This window comes from Canis lupus, chromosome 5 (assembly GCF_003254725.2).
Source record: "Canis lupus dingo isolate Sandy chromosome 5, ASM325472v2, whole genome shotgun sequence".
Taxonomy (NCBI): Eukaryota; Metazoa; Chordata; class Mammalia; order Carnivora; family Canidae; genus Canis; species Canis lupus.
Genome location: NC_064247.1, coordinates 13,496,076 through 13,514,615, shown reverse-complemented (window position 1 = coordinate 13,514,615; position 18,540 = coordinate 13,496,076). Strand labels below are relative to the sequence as shown.

The 18,540-nt window shown below is 61.2% G+C and overlaps 2 protein-coding genes across 4 annotated transcripts in view; both read left to right on the top strand.

Annotated features, from left to right (window-relative positions):
- Positions 1–2,055: 2,055 nt before the first annotated feature.
- On the top strand, positions 2,056–4,413 carry LOC125755039 (basic proline-rich protein-like). Its single transcript, XM_049109715.1, has 2 exons — positions 2,056–3,255; positions 3,961–4,413. Exons 1-2 carry the CDS (start codon positions 2,056–2,058, stop codon positions 4,411–4,413), a joined length of 1,653 nt encoding a protein of 550 aa, XP_048965672.1.
- The window catches only part of GRIK4 (glutamate ionotropic receptor kainate type subunit 4), a 425,071-nt gene continuing 409,667 nt past the window's right edge, over positions 3,137–18,540 (top strand). For 2 of the 3 annotated variants that reach the window (XM_035716734.2, XM_025465200.3), the window contains exon 1: positions 3,137–3,255. The gene's annotated coding sequence lies outside the window, so the exon portion shown is untranslated. The remainder of the gene's footprint in view (positions 3,256–18,540) is intronic. The other variant, XM_025465201.3, reaches the window with a different exon arrangement.

The window sequence follows — 18,540 nt, the reverse complement described above, 5'->3', positions numbered from 1 at the left end:
TAATATAGATTTTTTTTTTAAAAAATCCACACTCTCATTATGAACTTGTGGTTAACCTTCAAAGGGATCTTCAGAAAAGAGATGGTAGGCAAATTTAAGAACAACTATTCTGCTCTGTGGATCTACCTGAGAAAAATACAAAAAAGGGAGAAGCTAAAAATAAATCCAAGGGAACAAGTCCATAGTCTTTAAGTGAATGCAGACATGGATCGAGTGAGTAACCATAAGTGCAAGAGAATTCTAGAGCGGGGAGTAATTAATTCTGTCGGGAGGGGACCCGATAGCAGGGCAGGAGCAACTTCTTGTAGGAGGAAATTCCTAAACTGAGGTTTTTTGTACCTGTGTGTGTGTGTGTGTGTGAGGCTTCTTGACCGAAATCGATGTGTTAGAGCACAGAAGCATAAAATAGGAGGACCAGGGAACTAACTGTGGGCAGTTTGGCACTGATGGAGCCTGAGATGGGCAGTGGTGGGAGATGGGTGTGGCCAGAGGAGTGAGCAGGGATCTTAGGTGCTATGCTGAGGAGTGTTGGGCTCAGTTGTACTTTATAGGCCATACGGGGTCATGAAAAGGGGTTTAACCTGGGGTGCGAAGGAGTAATGCTCATTTTAGATCCATCACTGGGCAGCCATCTGTGGGGTGTTAGGGGCCAGTCTAAAGTCATCAGTTAGAGACTGCTGGCATGGTTTCTAAGAGACACAGGGATGGCATGTCCCACGAAGTCAAGCGTGGATAAGTCACCCAGTCACATCCGTTGGCCCTACTGATGCAGTGGGTTCATTATGCACTTGTGATAAACCTTCACAGGGACTTTTGGAAAAGACAAGGCAGGTAAATTTAAGATCAAGTATTCTTTGCGGAACTACCTGAGGCAAATACAAAGAAGGAAGAAGCTGTACATCAATCCAGAAGAACAGACTCCTTCCTGTGGGCTCCAGCCACCGAAGAACTCAGGTCCACCAGGGCTTCACCAGGCTGCCCAGGCACGCTGAACCCTGGCTGGGCCGGATGCCTCAGTTAAGGGATGCTTCAGTTGAGAAGGTCCAGGGGCAGGAGTCCCATTTCCCAACCTCTCTGGAATCCCCCAAATGGCCCGGACTGACATCCCCACCCCATCCCCACTCCCAGCTGAGCTCGGGAACTTAGCTTGTCATCTGGAACGAAATTCTGATTGACAAGTGGCATTGATGTTCTGGAGAAAAGAAAGAGGAGAGCAAGCAGTGAGTACTCAAAACAACTCATCAGCTGGTGGCAGAAAGAAGAGACAGGTTGTCCCTTGGCAACCACCAGGGTGGGGCTGACAGCGGGCTTCCCTGGCACTGCCGCCTGCCTCCTAGAGGACCCCTTGCTTCTAGGGGCAGAGGCCTGATGGGGAAAGAGAATGATCCTCGCAGCAAGGGGGAGAAACCGAGGTCCTCATTAGGTCACAGCCAAGTCTACCTTGGACCCATCAGCAATCTCTCTGACCTTGTCAAAAGCTCCTTCCCGCCTCCTTGGTTAATAGGATGAGCTCACCAGGCAAAAGAATAAGATGAAGCATTTCACTTAGTGTTTTTCCTCCAAAACCCTTAAGCTACCATGGTCTTGCTGATCTTGCAGCCTTCCCGTAACAGAGGCCCTGGATCCACACTTGGCATTTCACAGTTTGAAGTAACTTTAGAGATTACTTAGTTTGCTTTTCTGGTGTGTACAGATGTGGAAACAGAAGCCAAGGGTCCTGAAATCTCTTGCCCGCGATCCCCGGGGTGCCCCTCCAGGGAACCTCCTGCTTGGCCCAATGCAGTCCTTCTGCCCCTTTCGCCAATGAGGCCCAGGCTGAGGGACTAGAGCTGGAATTAGGAGGTAGTTCTGTGCAGCCTCTTCACCGCCGGTGTGGCTGGTGTGCAGGCTTCCTCCTCTGTGCAATGGGGGCAGCGTCACCTTGCAAGGTTGATGCCAAGGTGATTGCAAACAACGGTGTCTAAGAGCTGTGTTCAGGGCACACAGTCGGTGCTAAATGGTGTCTTCCCTAAGGAGCGAGCACCCAGCCGGCGAGGGGAGGTGGGGCATGGCAGGATGGGAGCCACATTCCGGCCTGCAGCCCGGGGGGCAGGGAAGCGGCCAGGGCAGGGCGGCCAACCCTGCGTGGGGGGCGCAGTGCCAGCCAGGACGCTACCCCTTGAGGCCAAGACCCTGCGGGCGTGGCTGGGAGCGAGCCGTTCCCCCCCCACCCCGGGGTCTGGGTCTGATGGGGCTGCGGGTGCGCGGGCGCGGCGGGGAGGACCGGCGGGCAGCCCCCTGGCGTGGGGGGTTGGAACTAGTGTCTGCGGGCCAGGCCGTCCTGTCCTCGGGCCTCCTGCCGCCGCCTCCCCCTGGGCGCAGCTGCGGGGCGGGGCGCCCGGCGCCGACTGTGTGGGAAGGCTTGGTTGCCCTCCTGGCCCCGCCGCTCGCTACCTGGCTCGGGCTCAGGCGGGGCCCTGGGCCGCACCGGGCGCCCCTCCCGGCCTCGGGGCCTCTGGACGCACCGCACCGCGCCCTGGAAGCCTCGACGGGCTCCCCGGCCCACCTCCCCCCACCCCTCCCCACCCCCGGCCCCCCGCGGGGTCCCGCCGGCTCTCCCGCTCGGTCCTCGCGCCGCAGCCCGGCCCGCTCCTGCCCCGCGCGGTGCCCGCGGCCCCACCAGGGGGCGCCCTTCGCCCGCCGAAGCCGGCCGCGCCGCACCTCCGGGGCCCGGGCCCCTCGCGCGGGGCGTGCGGGTGCGGGTGCGGGAGCGGGAGCGGGAGCGGGAGCGGGTGCGCGCCGGGAGCCCCCCAGCCCCCGCCTCCAGGGCGCAGCGCCCGCCCTCGTCCCGCGGCCCCCGGCCCCCCCTACCGCGGAGGCGGCAAGTTTGCCCCCGGCCGCCCGCCCCGCCGCCCCACTCCCCCGGCTCCCCCGGCTCCTCCGGCGCTCGGCTGCGGAGCACGTCGGCGGGGCCCGAGCGGGTGCCCGGGGCGCGCGGGCCGCCCTGCCCCGAGGGGCGCCCCCCCCCGCCGGCGTGCGCGGGCCGCTGCAGTCCCCGCGCTGACCGCCGGGCGGCGCCCCGGCCGCGCTCCTCCCGCCGCCCGCTCCCCGCTCCCCGCTCCCCGCTCCCCGCTCCCCGCGCTCGCGGCCGGACACACACCGCCTTCGGCTGCCGGCGGAGCGCGCTGGGGCCGCCGCGGCTGCTGCGGAAGCGGGGAGACCGGAGAGCGACGGCCCGGCCGCCCGGCCCGGCCCCCGGAGCGCGGAGCCGCCCAGGTAAGGGGCCCGCCGCGCGCCCCAGCCCGCCCCCGACTCCCGCGCCCCGGGCCGCCGCCCGCCCCCGCCCCCGCCCCCGGCCCCGGCCCCCGCGCTTGGCCCCCGCGCTGCGCCCGCGGCTCCCCGGGCCCGCCGCCCGCCGCAGCCCTCCCCGGTCCCCGGTGCTGCCGCCGGTGCTGCCGCCGGTGCTGCGGGTCCTGCGGGTCCTGCGGGTCCTCCGGGTCCTCCGGGTCCGCCGCCCCCGCCCCGCCCCGGGGCACCCGCGTCCTACCCGAGGGGACCCTCTTCCCCCGACGAACGCGGCTCCCACCCGCCTCACCCTAGTTCACCCGAGTGGGAAGCGACGGAGAAACTCCGGGACCCGCATTCGGGCGCGCGGGGGGGGCGGGGGGGGCGGGGGGGCGGGGCGGGGGGCCGGGCCGGGGTCGCGGTCGGGGTCGGGGCGCCCGGAGCACCTGTGCCCGCCTCCCCGCCGGGCTCCCTCGAGCCGAAGAAAGTGAGCGAGGAGCAGCGGGCGCGGGCGCGGGGCCGGGCGGGGCGAGTGGGCGGGGGGGGGCCTGGCAGCCGCGGGGCACTGCGGCCTCAGCCTCTCCCCGCCGGACCTGGGGCTCGCGGCTCCCGGCGTCGCCACTTGACGCTGCCATCTTCCTCCCGGCGCTGTTGTCTGGCGGTGCCACGAGGTGCCACCTCCCTGCCTCCCTCCAGCGGCTCTCCTGGGCATGTCTCCCAGGGGCCTGGGGTGCCTGGCGGGAGGGGGGCGCTCCGGGCCCGGCCCGGCCCCTCGGGACCACGCCGAGCGCCCCAGGACCGGCCCGGCCGCGGGCACACGGGCCACCCTCACTTCGGCTCCCCGCGGGGCACCGGGGTGACAGGGACGCTTCCGGGAGCACCTGCAAGCAGCGTGGTGTCCCCGGGATGGAGGCCGCCGGGCGGGCAGTGGGCGGCGGGAGCAGCCTGGTGGCTCTTCGCTCCGCCCTCCCTCCGCCCTCCCCCCTCCGCCCTGTCTGCGCTCGGGGGACCCGCCCTGAGGGCCCGGGGAGGTCCGCCGTGCCGCGCGCCTCCCCCCCCCCGCCCCCGGGAAGGAAGCCCCAGGAACTCCGCGGGGCCTCGTGGGGCCGGCGGGGTTTGCTGAAGCTGCAGCCCGTGCCTCATCATTAATCAGGTTTATTATTTTCCTCACTGGCCGGATGTGTTCCTCAAGGTCGCGACCCTTTGGAGAGTTAATCTAATATGCACACATTACAGTGTCTGGGTTTGTTTAATTTTCCGTATTTTGTTCATTTCTTGCGGAGCCAGCTTCCCGCGGGGAGCTGTGGCCGGGCTCGCCCACCGGGCTCCTGCCACCTGGCTGGCCCCGTCCCCTGGGCCTCCTCCGCCCGCCACCTGGGACCCGAGGGAGGCCGATGGGGAAGGGCCAGGGGCTGCCACCGCCACGGGGGGGACACACTGGCCTGTCTTGCTCCCGCCCCCCCCTTCCCCCCAGGCGTCCTGATCGTCGCTGACATTTCGGGCAGCACCAAAAGTTCTTTCCAGAGCCTGGGTCTGCGCCTGGGTCTGGCTGCCCTCCCCGAGGATGGGAGGACGCAGAGGGAACTTGGGCAGAGAGGGAGGGAAGCGGGACCCCCAGGGGTGACGCGGGGCTCCTGGAGAGGGGGTCCGAGCCACATCCAGACGGAAGGAAGGAAGAAGGGCCGAGGAGCCGTCCTGGGCCGGAGCCGCTGCTGGAGAGGGAGGGAGCGGCGGGAGTAGGGGCGAGTAGGGGCGGGCGGGGCGCGCCGGAGCGGCGGGAGCGTGTGGGGAGGAAGCCTCTCCTGTTACTTGTGCGAGTACGAATCCCTTATGCGTGTGACGAGCGCGCAGCTTTCCAAATGCTTTTTAGGAGAATTACTTCATCTGATCTCCACCAGGGCCCTACGAGCGTTTCGTCTGCACCATCACCCCGTAAGGAGGCGTCACTGACCCCCAGACCCCCGGGCGCCGAGAGCTCAGTGTCCAAGGCTCGGCAGCCGCGCGGGAGGCCTCTGGACTCCGGGCCCAGTGCTCCGGTGCTGCTACCTGTTGCTTGTTAAGGTCCCTGCCGTCCGGCCCTCGCTCTCCCCGGCCCATGCTTCGGTTCATCTTCCCGTTCTCTGGGTCGGCTCCACGCTTTCCCCTCCCCGGGCTGGGGCGGGGGGGGGGGGGGGGGGGGGGGGGCGCTGGCTGGTGGTCCCCACACGCGTCCCACGTCTTAGATCAGGCTAATTCTTGGCTCCGCATTCACAGTCCCTAGACTGGCCGCTCCAGCTCCGTGGATGTCTCCCAACCCTCTGCATGTCCCTCCAGCCCTCTGGATGTCCCCCCAGGCCCCTGGATGCCCCCCAGCCCCCTGCATGTTCCCCCAACCCCCTGGATGCCCCCCCAGCCCCCTGCATGTCCCCCCACCCCCTGCATGTCCCCCCAGCCCCCTGCATGTCCCCCCAGCCCCCTGGATGCCCCCCAGCCCTCTGCATGTCCCCCCAGCCCTCTGCATGTCCCCCCAGTCCTCTGGATGTCCCCCCAGCCCCCTGGATGCCCCTCAGCCCCCTCTGCATGTCCCACCAGCCCCCTGCATTTTCCCCCCAGCCCCCTGGATGTCCCCCAGCCCCCTGCATGTCCCCCCAGCCCCGTGGATGCCCCCCCAGCCCCCTGGATGCCCCCCACCCCCTGCATGTCCCCCCAGCCCCCTGGATGCCCCCCAGCCCTCTGCATGTCCCCCCAGCCCTCTGCATGTCCCCCCAGCCCCCTGCATGTCCCTCCAGCCCCCTGGATGCCCCCCCCCAGCCCCCTGCATGTCCCCCCAGCACTCTGGATGTCCCACCAGCCTCGTGGATGTCCTCCTAGCCCCCTGGATGTCCCACCAGCCCCTGTGGATGTCCCGCGATCCCTGCCCCAGACAGGTGGTTCCTCTTGACTGTCCCTCGCAGGGAGTTCCAGGTTCTCCCAGGCACTGTCCGGATACCACAGAGACCTTGGTTCCGCCTTCTTCCTCTGTCTCCCTCATCCCACTCCTCGGCGCCTTATCTCTTCAGACCTCAGTTCTTTTGGGCGCTTCTGTTGCCTGGCCCGAGCTTTCCTTGCACACTGCCACTGTCCCATGTGGGGCTTTAGCAGCTCAGGGCCTGGGGGTGGTGGTGGGGGTGGTGGTATCGCAGCCTCCTCCCCGCGGGCTCAGTTTCCAGGCACCTGCTGCCCCACTTGCTTCCCTACAGAAGATGGCTTTGGTAATGTGTGACCAGGTCTCCCGAGCCTCCGTGGCGCCCCTGGCTCCTGGACACGGTCCCGGGTGGTAGCTTGGACTTGATGGCCTTCTGCTTGCACGGCCCCGCCTTCTGCCTCGGGACCCATCCTTGACCCGCTCTCACTCTGGGCACCTGACGCACTGGGCCCTCATCCTTCCCCTTCCTCCTCTTTTCTGCCCACTTACACTTTGCCAGCCTTCAAGGGGCAGCCCGGGAAGCCCTCCCCGCGCCCCAGCCCGTCACCCTCTGCAGGACCTGGTGGCAGCTTCAGCCACCAAGTCTCAGGCAGGTCTGGCTTCCTATCCTGGTGTCACTCTCTGAGTGACTTTGAACAAATTGCGTAACCTCTCTGGGCCTCACCTGTCTCACCCATAAAATGGGGACAGTCTCACCTGCCTGAAAGGCTTGCTATCAGCATGACCATATGTGGGGGGGGGTTGTGGTTTGTGGGTCCCCGCAGGGCACCTGCAGGTAGGGTCCTCTCACGCCACCATCTCCTACCTGCTGTTGCTGTTTCTTTGTCCCTGTTTGTCTCCCCACCCAGAAGGCAGGTCCCTTGAGGAGAAAGACCTTTCCCTGGTGCCTGAATTTTCAGTCCTTGGCTCCTCACCGAGCGTGCACTGTCTTTCGACACCCATACGTTGGCCCCTGCTTACAGTAGGGATGTAAAGAATCGTTGTTGCTTGCTGATGACATTTGGTTACATAAAATAGGGTCTGCCTTACATTTAACAAATCCAACACGAAAAAGCAGTTTATGCCACGGTACCAGCCCAGGTAAACCGTGGGAAGGAAGGAGGGAATCTAACGCTGTATTGACTGTGCGCTCTGCTCATTTCAGAGTCACCCCACCTCTGTTTTTACAGACGAGGAAAGGGGGCCAGAGGGGGTTCCTCTGAGCCGTGCCATAGTCCAGGGAGCACTCCAGAACCCCACTTCCTTCCCCTATACGTGGGCCCAGAAAGGGCAGTGGGAGGCGCCTTAAGAAAATATTTGAGACAGGTTTTCTTTGAACAACTCCCCACTTCAGCAGGGATGGGGTAGGTGTGAGCACGTCAGAGAGGCAGGGCCAGCGAGGCAGGTTTAGGGTTTGGGTGGGGAGCCCGGGGGGACAGGCCGCATGGGAGCAGGAAGGGTGTGTGGATGTGCTCTGGCCACGTGGGCCCTGGCGGTCAGGTGGGGCTGGAGCTCAGTGAGGAGGAGGAAGGGCCTTCCCGCAAGGAGGGCTGCCCAGACGGAGTCGGGGACAGAGACAGCTTGAAGGCTGGGTGACCGGGGTCTTGTCTGCCTGGTGGCGAGTGGGCCCTGGGGTGGGGAGGTAAGGGTGGGCGGGAGGGGGGGTTAGGGCGGAACTAACAAGTTCAAGGGGACCTCGAAGCCAAGGAGGGGAGGTCCAGGTTGATGCATCAGGGTCTGGGGGGGTGGGGAGGATCCTGGGCGATGGGCAAGTGCCCGGCGAGGCCTTGAGGGCTGGGGGTGCGGGCAGAAGGATGGGGGGTGCGTTTGAGTGGCATTTCCAAGGAACAGCAGAATGTGCGGACAGATTGGGAACAGCAGAGGAGGGAGCAGGAAGTGTCGCAGAGAACTTTGAGATTTGGAGCCCCGGAGGCTCGCAGGATGGTGGTGCCACTTCAGAAATAGGGAAGCCAGAAGGGGAAGTGGGCCTCGGGGAGGGCTGAGGGCTGTGTTCGAAGACCTGCTGTGAGGCGCCGCCGGGAGCATTTGGGGATGGAGCCCGGGAGCCTGCGGACCAGCTGAGAGTCTTGTGCGACCAGCAGTGGCTGTCGCGCTGAAGCTGCTCCCGGGCCTGTGGCCTTCAGGGGTCCCGAGCCCAGCTGTCCTTCCGGGGGACCCCAGTGCCACGCACGGAGTGGGTGCTAAGTAAATATTTGTCTCACTGAAGTGGCCCCAAGTGATGTTCAATAAATGTTTGTTACAGAGAGAGATTCCTAGTGGATCCTGGCAGGTGAGGAGGGGACCGGGAGCCTGCGTGGACCCCGGCTTCCAGGAACCGGGTGTCCCGGGGCTCCCCCTGCCCTCCCCACCTGTCAGAATCCGGGCTACTTCTGGCTGCCTCAGTTTACTCTTGGTAATCTCCATAGTCTCAGGCCTGTAAGTCCCTCGACCTCAGGGACAGAATCGTGGGCAGGCTCCCTGGCAGGGGGTACAAGCCGGGGGCGCCATGCCCAGAATGGGGGTGTCCCAGCGGCGGGAGGAAACACATGTTTCGAATTGAAGTTTGAGGGCCGGAGTTAAAGAGGATTTAATAGAATGAGAAATCAATAGCCCAGAGGAGGTTAAGATGTGTAAGTGAGAGGCTGGCTACAAGGCGCACTTAATAAAAAAGATTTTCCGAAGCCGTGGAGGATGGCTGCACATGGGGGGACAGTGGGGTGCTTTTGCTGCCCTGCAGCCTGGAGGCTCCTCCGGAGGGAGACTGGGGGTTTCAGGAGTCTCTGTCTTTCCGGGTGGCCGGAGTGCGACATCCCTGTCCCCCCGGCCGGAGGCTGTGTGATGTAGTCGCCAGCCCCCTGGCTCAGATCGCACGGGGTTCAAATCCCGGCCCTTCCAGCTGTTGGGCAGGGACCTACGGGGCCTAATAGTGACCAAAGTAAATCTCAGCAGGTGCATGGGGCGCCCAGTGAATGATCACATTTGCTGCTGTGACAAGTACCATTGCGTTTCCACCCTTGCAGTCTCTCCTGGTGCAGTTGAGCCGCTACAGAGTCACGTCCCTGGCGGGCCGGTGAGAGGAGGGAACTGGGTGCGACCCTCTGGGCCTTGGTCCCAGTTACAGGGTGGGCCGTGGCCGAGCTGCGGCATCAGGCTGGCCTCCAGGATCCCCCCCGTGTCCCTCTTGGTGGGCTCAGTGGCCGTCCACACAGGATCCAGAGGGGCAGCAAGGCAGGGCAGACGTCAGGAGACCATTTGGTCCCATCTCGGCATCCAAACCGGATCCGATCGGCACTAAGCAGGAAAACCATCTTAATTCTTTAAGGCGCTTAGACTGGGAGCTCCTCGGGATCAGGAAGGCAGCCGGTGGTTTTGTGTCTGGCAGGAGGCTCACGTCCCGGGCCTCAGTCAGTATTTGTTAGGGAGAAAGACTAGTTGACGGCAACAATACTGATGGCAATAATAATAGCTAATATTTTCCCAATGCCTGTTGGGTGCTGAGCATGATGCAAACGGCTTTCCATATAGTATCTTAGTTCCTCCCCTTACTAACCTTAAGCTTTCAGATACTATTTAGGGTGCTGTGGTTGTTTTAGGCACTACTTAGGGTACTGTTATACCCATTTCACAGGCGTGGAGGCTGAGATTTGGGGTAGCTAATGCATTAGCCCAGAGTCTCGTAGCTGGTAAGAAGCAGAGTTGGGATTTGCACCCAGGTGGTCTGATTTAAAAGAAAATTTTTTTTCTTTTTATTAAATGAACTCTGTCCCCATCGTGGGGCTCAAACTCACGACCCTGAGCTCAAGAGTCACATGCCCTGCCACCTGAGCCAGCCAGATGCCCCTCAGGCTGTCTGATTTCAAACTAGGTGTTAGAGATTTCTGTGTGTCTGTGTGGGTGCATGCACATGTGTGCACACGTGTGTGTGTATGTGAAATATCCACTGATTGTCCCCTGACTTCCTAGCTCCCCCTCGGGCTCCCTCGCCCTCCTAGTCCTCGTCTCATAGGCAAGGAGGCCAGGCATGGAGGGGGCATGGATCTTCCCTACACTCTGGTGCCTTGGCCTGATTTCTTTGACCTCCCGGAGTGAGAGGTCCCTGGCAATGTTGGAGAAGCAGTCAAAGACCACCCTCATCAGAGCTCCTGTGTGGGCCCTGAGTCATGTGCCAGTCTTTGCCAGCACAGAGGCCATCGGTGGGCCTGGGGTGAAAGCCAGAACAAGGCAGCATCGTGAGCCACGGATGGGACTCTCCCATGACATGAAAAGTTTGAGGATTGGTGGAGCTCAGATGACACGTGGCCCCTCGAGGTCACAGCATCCCCCCCTCATCAGAGGGGGATCTCGCTGGGGTCTTGGACTCTCAGAAGCATGACGGGGTATCACTGGAAGAAATCTGTTAGAGCGCTCCTGTCACAGTTGTGTTTATTGATCTTTCCAGCATCCTCCCTGGCCTGATTCAGCTCATAAGGTCACACAGAACGTCCCCAGTAAGGTGGGTGACAGGGGAGGAATTTGGGCATCTCATTCCAGAGGCAGCAGAGACTCTTTCAGGGCAGAGAAGACTAGACTGGGCGTCGGGGGGTCCAGAAGGCCCCTCTGGAGTCCTTTCCTGGGGGTGGTTTCCAGCTGTTCGCTGCTCCTGACCTTCCACCTGACAGTCAGCCCTTCTGCCGAAGCTGCTAATGCCACTTCCTGGTGGGTATCACGTATCTTCTCAGCGGTTCTGCGCCTGCCCCCAGGATCTCTGTCAGAGGTGGAGTGGGCAGCTAGGAATTATCACCCCAGACTCTCGGGATTTCAGCGACTAGCTGGGAACCAGTGTTACTCGGTGGGGAGGTTGGATCAGGATCCAGGACTCCTGCCCCCCGCCCGGGGCTCCGTCCACACACCTGGTGCCTTCTGAAGGTCACCCCCGGCCCGTGCAGACAGTGGAGGCAGTGGTCCTTGGGCACACCTGCTCTTCCCAAGGCTGAGAATAGTACGCAGAGTAAAACAGTATTTGTCCAGAAATGATAATGCCAGTTTCATTGCTGGGAAAACAGAAACCCAGGGAGGGAAATGAAACATAGAGTCTTGTTCCTGGAAGGGACCTGAGCGCGTTCGTTCAGCAGCCTACCTGACGCGCTCTCATCTGCAGACACAATCTCCGCGGGCTGGTTATCCAGCCCCGGCTGCCGCCTCTCTCCACCCCCCCCCCCCCCCCCCGTCTTCTGAAAGCTGACATTATTGAGCACTGATTATGTTCTAGATACTTTATACCTATTAAGTTGATCTACCGACAACCAACCCTGTGAGTGAACTGAGGCCCAGAGAGGTCGCGTAGCTTGCTCAAGGTGACACGCTAGTAAGTGGTCGAGCCAGGACATGGATTTGGCCCTCGGGGCCATGCTCTTGACCACTCATGAGGCAGCTGCAAACCAGGGAGCATGTGAGAACACCCAGCATGCTGTCTGGCATCCAGAAGGTGCCCAGGAAATGCTAGGGATTTTCTTCAAAAAATACCAGAAGGTTTTCCCTTAAACTGAGCCAAATCTACTCTTCATGGGGCCACGTTCTGCACCCCTCCTTGGAACCCCACGAGGCGCTTCCACCTTCCTTCCTGTTCCAGTCCTCGGGCTGTGAGCAGAAGCAAAGCCAGGATTCAGGCTCTTCCTAACTGGGTTTCTGTCCAAGACTCTTTTCCCCAAATCGAATCCTCTGGCTGGGAAGATGATGGGGGAGCCCAGAGAAATGTCCAAGGCTGGGACTCATGGGCGGGTAGTGGCCTGATCCTTGGCCACAGGGCTATGCGGACGGTGGCCACACATCCATTCCCAGGGCACGTTTCCTGAGGGCCTCTGGGGTGCCAGGCATGGCCACAGAGTGGCACTGGGTGGGTGCAGCCCAGGCCCGGCCCCTTACACGATACGCGTGCAGATATTGAGTCTGTCAGATGCCCTGGGCCTCGGGTCCTGGGGGCAGGGGGCTGAGGACCGAGGTGACCACCTTGGTCCTTGGAGCTCCTGCCAGGCTAGGGGATGCTGCAGACACTCCCCCCTCCCCCCAAGAGGACCAGAAAGTTCAGATGACCCAAATCTCGTAGTACAGAGTGGGCAATTAGATGGAGAAAGCGCACCAGTGCATTTGAGCTAAAATAGCACCATCCCCTTCTCCTTTGAAAAGTGAGAGTCCTGCCAGAGTCCAAAGTAAATAGGCTGGAACATGAGGCCTGCCAGGTGGGGTGCAGATTAGAAGTAACAAGGCCACTGGGCCATGCAGGTAGCGGGGAGTCAGCGGAGAAAGTGCATTTCCAGCAGCGCGAGGCTGACCAGGCAGGCGGCTGGGCTGGCACCTCTCTGGTCCCCTCTGCTCCTCCTTGGGGAGGGGGTAGCCGGGGACGCTTGGCCTGGCACCTGAGGAGCTGCGACGGAGCCGACCTTTGTGCCGTGTTCCTGGCGCTCTTGTGTCTCGCTGTGTCCCTTGCCCCGTGTCATCGCGGGACCCCATGGCAGCCCTGCCCCGTGAGGGGTATTAGTTCCATCTGATGCAGGAAGGAGGGGGTGCTCCAGGGGCCCGGGGTACAGGAACCACAGCATGGCCCTTTCTCCGTGTCCCTGGCTTCTGCACCGTGGCCTGTGCTGCTCTAAGGAGCCAGTAGATGTCTCTGTTCAGCTCCGGCCCCCAGCGGGGGAACTTGAGCGGCTCACCTGGCTCACCTCTGGGAGGGTCCACCACACTGGTGCCCCTGGGAGGTCAGCAGAGGTCATGTGTCCCCCCCCCCACCCCCCCCCGCATGAGACACGGCTCCCTGGTGCAGGGACTCTGTCTGCTCCTCAGCATCAGAGCCCCAGCAACTAGGACGGCCCAGCATGTAGTAGGTGCTCAATAAATATCTGGGGAACAGATGGCTGCTTTCATGAGCTCCTTGTCTGCAGAGGCCACAGATCGGGGAGCTCTAGGCTAATGACGAGCATTGGCTCTGGAAAGCTCGATGGGCCGCTTTAACTCACAGACATGTGTGGCTGAAGAGTCAGCTGTGTGGATCTCAAAAGACATTTTCTCCCAGGATCGTGGTGTTCATGTGACCTGTACAAACAGCAACCCTGGGTCTCCCTGGACCTTGGTCCCAGGCACTGCATGCCATCCTCAAACCCAGCTGAGCCTGGCCTGAGGGTCAGGGAGGGGGGCTGGACAGGGGTGTCTGAGTGAGAGCAGCAGTGGTACACACAGGTGGGGAGCTCTGACTTCGAGATCGGAGGGGGTGCTCTTGCTCCTGAGGGTCAGGAGGGGGCTCTGGGAACAAGGGCCTGAGCTCCTCCAGACACCCCGTGTGACCTGGGACCGTGTGCACCCACCCTGGAATTCATTTACTGGCAAGTGGCATTTGCTGCATGGGAGGGTGGGGGTGCTGGCGCAGAGCCCAGGAAGAGGCTGCCCTTGTGTGGGGACCAGGAAAAGGGGCCCAGGATCTAGGGGATGAGAGGAGGCATTTCTGGGGCACGATCAGGAGCTACATGTGGAAGCAGAGCCTCGGTGGCTCTGGCTACCTGCTGCTGGCCATGGTCAGCGTGTCTGCTGCGTTTCCCCGAGCCCCTCTCTGCTGATTGGTGGTAGTACCTACAGAGGGCTCTGGGGCCGAGTGAGGGCTCCTGGGACGGGGCCTGGTTCGACTTGTGTCTGCCGCGGGCACGGGGCCTGATGAACTTGTCAGAAGAGATTTAGGCCAAGCATCTCATTTTACAGATAAGGAGATTACTCAGAGAGTGGAGGTAGCTGGCCCAGGGTCACATGGCTTGAAGAATCAAGGTTCAGGATTACAGGTTGGGGTTCCCCTGACCCCTGGTTTGTTCTTGTCTCGTGCCTCTCGGACTCCCACGGAGCCTCTTATCAAACCGAGGGAGCCAGTGCCCTGCCCCACTGCTCCCCCTCCCACTGGGGCCTCCCCAGCTTCTAGCCAGCCCCATCCATCCTGGGCAGGGTGTGGAATGCAGGCCCTGCTCTCCGGGAGCTGTGACCTCAGAGGCATGCGGAGAAGACACAAGCAGAGGCGTCCCACAAACCCCCACACACACCTGCCAGGTCCACCCCAGGTTGGCTGGGCTGTAAGACTCAGTGTCCAGGTTGACACGGGCAGAGCAGGACAGGCTGGTGCCTCTCCCCTGAGCAGTCCACAGAAGCTTCCTGGAAGAGGGGGCTTCCTGGCAACACGAGTCCCTGGCTCTTTACTTACCGTGCAGCCTTGGACATGGGAGTTCGCGTACCTGCAGCCTCCGCTCTGAGAGAAAACGGGGATGGAAAGAGCCTCTTCTCACAGGGCTTGGGGAGGAGCAGGTTGGTAACATCTGTAAAAGCGCATCTTAAATCATCAGGTGCTTTCGGTAGATGCCGTGTGACTTTATATAAGATTCAAGAACAGGCAAGGTCATCTTTGGGAATGGAAGTCAGGCTAGGAGTTACCCTCGGAAGGGGAGGAGGGGCCCTCCAGAGTGCTGGCAATGCTGTGTCTCCACCTGGGAGCAGATTATGTGGGAAATGCACTGTGCTCTCCGCGTACGTGCACTTTCCACTACCTGCGGGATACTTCCCTTTTGAAAGTTTTTCAAGTGGTTCTAATGGCTCGAGTCCGGTCACTTGATAGAATGTCGAAGAGGAGGCCTGGAATGGCCTTCATACCTTTTCTCAGGTAGTCCTTACAACAAACCCCTTTTACAAGGCTCAGGGAAGGGACACACACTGCCCAGCGTCACACAGCCATCCTGTGGCGGAGGTGGGCACGGGCCAGGTGTCTGAAGGCCGCCAGTGCTGCCCTAACCACCCCCCCAACTCCGCTAACTGGGGGTGAACCTCCCGCCTGCACTGCCTTTGCCACGCTGACCTGCCAGGCTCCTGCCGGGCCCTGCCGCTCGCAGGGGGATGTGCAGTGGGGCCGCAGTGCTGCTCCCAATCTGGAGATGCCTCCAGAATGGAATTAAGTGGGAAGCAGGAGCCAGAAGGAGGGCGTCTGGGGAACAGTGAGTCTGCTCTGCTCGGCGAGGGTCCCCCAGGGGGCTGCATGGAGGCCCCAAGGGGGCAGATGGTGCTGTGCTGCCCTGAAACCCTCCAGGGCAGACCCCTGCCAGGTGAGAGAGGGAGAACCAGTCCGAGGCCGGAGGGAGCTGCTCTGCATAATGCGAGTTCCCCCACTGTTTCGCCAGGCCAGGTGGGGGATTTGCGTCTTCAGGGAGGCCTCCCTGCTGGTCCCGAGGAGCCAGGGCATGGCGTCTTGGCGTCCTCCCCTGGGCTGGGCCTGGGGGTGAGATGGGAAGTCAGGTGCTTCTGTTGCCTGGATTATTTGGCTAAGCGAGGCAGCGCCCCTCAAACTAAGCCACCTGACGTGCGGCCTTGTCTGGTGGGAGAGAGGTGGCATTGTGCTCGCGTTTATATGCAACTGGCAAAACAGATAAAGCCTTACTGTGGTCCAAGGTTTCCAATCAGATGGAGAAAAAGAGGGCCTGGTGGCTTCATTCGGGGTGTGGGAGAGCAGACAGCTTCTTTACGGGGCAGGGGGAGAGCCCGCTCACCTCCTCCTGGAGGCCTGCCCTGATTCATCCCTTTGGCCCCCTCCCGTTACATCCCGGTCCTTGGGAAGACACAGTGAGGAGAGTGAGTACCTCGGCAAGTTCTGGGTGTTTACGCTTGATTTTGTCTTAGGTGTCTGTCCAGGGCATTGGGAGGCTGGCTGCAGGCAGGGAGCACCAGGCCCTTCCCCTGGGGTGCCCTCCTTTTAGCAGCTGCCCATCTAGCGCAGCTAGCTGACTCTGGCTCCCCGGGGAGCTTTGGCTCTGTGCCTCAGGATGTTTGCGTGTGCTGTTTACCCTGCTTGGAACCCCTTCCTCCACCCCGCCTCCTTCTCTTGCTTCACTCCTGCATCTGGATTCCTCATCCAGGCAGCCCCCTGCTGCTGCCTCCTGTAGCCCGAATGAGGCTCGTCTTGTGTGCTCTCAGCCTCCAACACGCCTTCCCTTTGGAGCACAACCCCACACGGCCTCCGAACTGCCTGTTCAAGGCTTGGGCTCCCCAGCTGGGTCCTGAGCTCTGGGGAGCCAGGGAGCCAGGGATCGGATTGGGCTGCCACGGCCACTTCTGTGCCACAGGCTCCAGCACAGAGCCCGGCACGCGGGAGGATCTCGCTGAATGATTGTGGGAAGGGGTGAGGCCGTTGAGCACCAAAGTGAGGAGCAGAGTTCCAGAGCTGCTGCTCCGGGAGCCCAGTTGCTCTGCCCGCTTGTGTCGGAAGGGTGGTCCCCGTCCGTGCCCAGCTGAGTCTGAGCCCCAAGACAGCTGCTAGAGGCAGGCGTCGAAAGCCCAGCCTGGGCACCGGCGACCACGTTTTTTCTGCTCCGTGCCGAGATCCTGGCAGCTGCGCACAGATGCGGGGTAATTGTGTTCCCCAGAAATGCCTGGATGTCAGGTGTCTAAGACCCCTGAGGGAGTGGGGAGGGGGCCGGGAAAGGTGCTGCCTTCATTTATCCTTCCATGGAACCAGGGGAGGGTAATTCAGGTTATCTTACAGTTCTTGGTAGAGAGAAGCCTTCCTGCCTCATGCACCCCACAGCCACCATCCTCACTGTGGGCACGTTTGCTTTTTGGTGCTTTCATATCCAGCTTGTCCATTGAAGACTCCCAGCACCCCTGGGTGGGGTGGAGTGAGTGTTACTGACCGATTTTACAGATGAGGAAACAAGTTCAGAGTGGTTACGCGGACATGCTTGCATCCTGGCTCTTGCCTGGTAGGCAGCAGAGCTGGGATCCGGTTCTTCTGGAATTCTCTGCCCTAGCTGCCCTTCCTTCTAGGCAGCCCAGTGCCCTGCCTAAGGAATCAGGGAGCCCCAAGTGCGAGTCCTCAGAGAGCCCCCGTTCTCACTTGGCCGCCTGGGAGTCAGTGACCTTGGAAGGGCCTGTGTCCCGACCACAAAGTGCAGGTGGGAGGGGGAAATCTGGCTTTGACAAATGGCCCTGTGGTCCCAGGACATGCAGGGCTAATTCAAGTGCAAACAGTGTATTAGTATTTATTACTCATGCTCCACTGCTAATAAAATTTGAGTTTTAAAAATAATGGTGAGCAAATGAATTGGTCGATGGCCTGTGGGAAGAGGATGCGGGGAAGGATATTTCATGGAGAGGAGTGACGGGGGGACTCAGCTCCTGCAGGCTCCTGGCTGGGTGGGGGGCGGGAAGGACTGTTGCTGGGGGCAGCCCTCCACTGCCTGTCCAGTCCGGGAAGTCATTCATCTGCCTGTTAACGTTTGTCGGAGAGCATTTGTCATGGTGGCGGCGTCTCCAGGCGGGGTGCCTACATCCCAAATATCCATTTCAATCCTCTGGGCTTAAAATCCGTGAGTGGGAAAGTCACCTGCCGCAAGGTCCTGTGCCTGTGATCCCGCGGGTGCCTCCACCTCTGACCCCTGCGCTGGGAGGGCTGGCTGAGGTCTTCCAGGCAGGGCAGAGATCTAAGGAGTGTCTCAGACAGACGGAGGGACGTACCGTAGGCCCCATGATGTCTGAGAGTGTGGGAAGAGGGAGAGAGGGCCCTGGGGTGCTTAGCCCTCTGGGGTGAGGACAGGTCTGATCGTTAGATCCCTCTCCTCTGCAGCAGCAGCACCCCCAGCCCTGTGATTCACTGGTCCCACTTGTGTCTCAGGAGCATCGTGGGCTGGAAGCAAAATATAATTTAAGAAAGACAAGATCTGGGTGGCTCAGTGGTTGAGCATCGGCCTTAGGCTCAGGGTGTGACCCCGGGGTCCCGGGATCGAGTCCCACATTGGGCTCCCTGCATGGAGCCTGCTTCTCCCTCTGCCTGTGTCTCTGCCTCTCTCTCTCTCTCTCTCTCGTAAATAAAATCTTTAATTAATTAATTAATTAATTATGATAGTCACACACACACAGAGAGAGAGAGAGGGACAGAGACACAGGTAGAGGGAGAAGCAGGCTCCATGCACCGGGAGCCCGATGTGGGATTCGATCCCGGGTTTCCAGGATCGTGCCCTGGGCCAAAGGCAGGTGCCAAACCACTGGGCCACCCAGGGATCCCTAAATAAAATCTTTAAATAAAAAAAAAAGAAAGAAAAGACAAGACCCGCTACTGTGCGACTTGGAGCAAATCATTTAACCTGTTTGTGACTTAGTTTCCTGATCTATAAAGTAGGAATGATGGGACCTGCCTGGGCCATCGTGGGATCAAGAGGGAAAACAGGGCTGTGTCAGCAGCAGGGACCCGGCGGGCCTTCCGGGGTCTGAAGGCCGCGCTCACACTCTCCTCAGGAAATCACTTTGCTGAAGGCTGGGCTGCTGCAGGGCTTAGAGCATGTGAGGGGACTTGGGATTTGTGTGTGTAG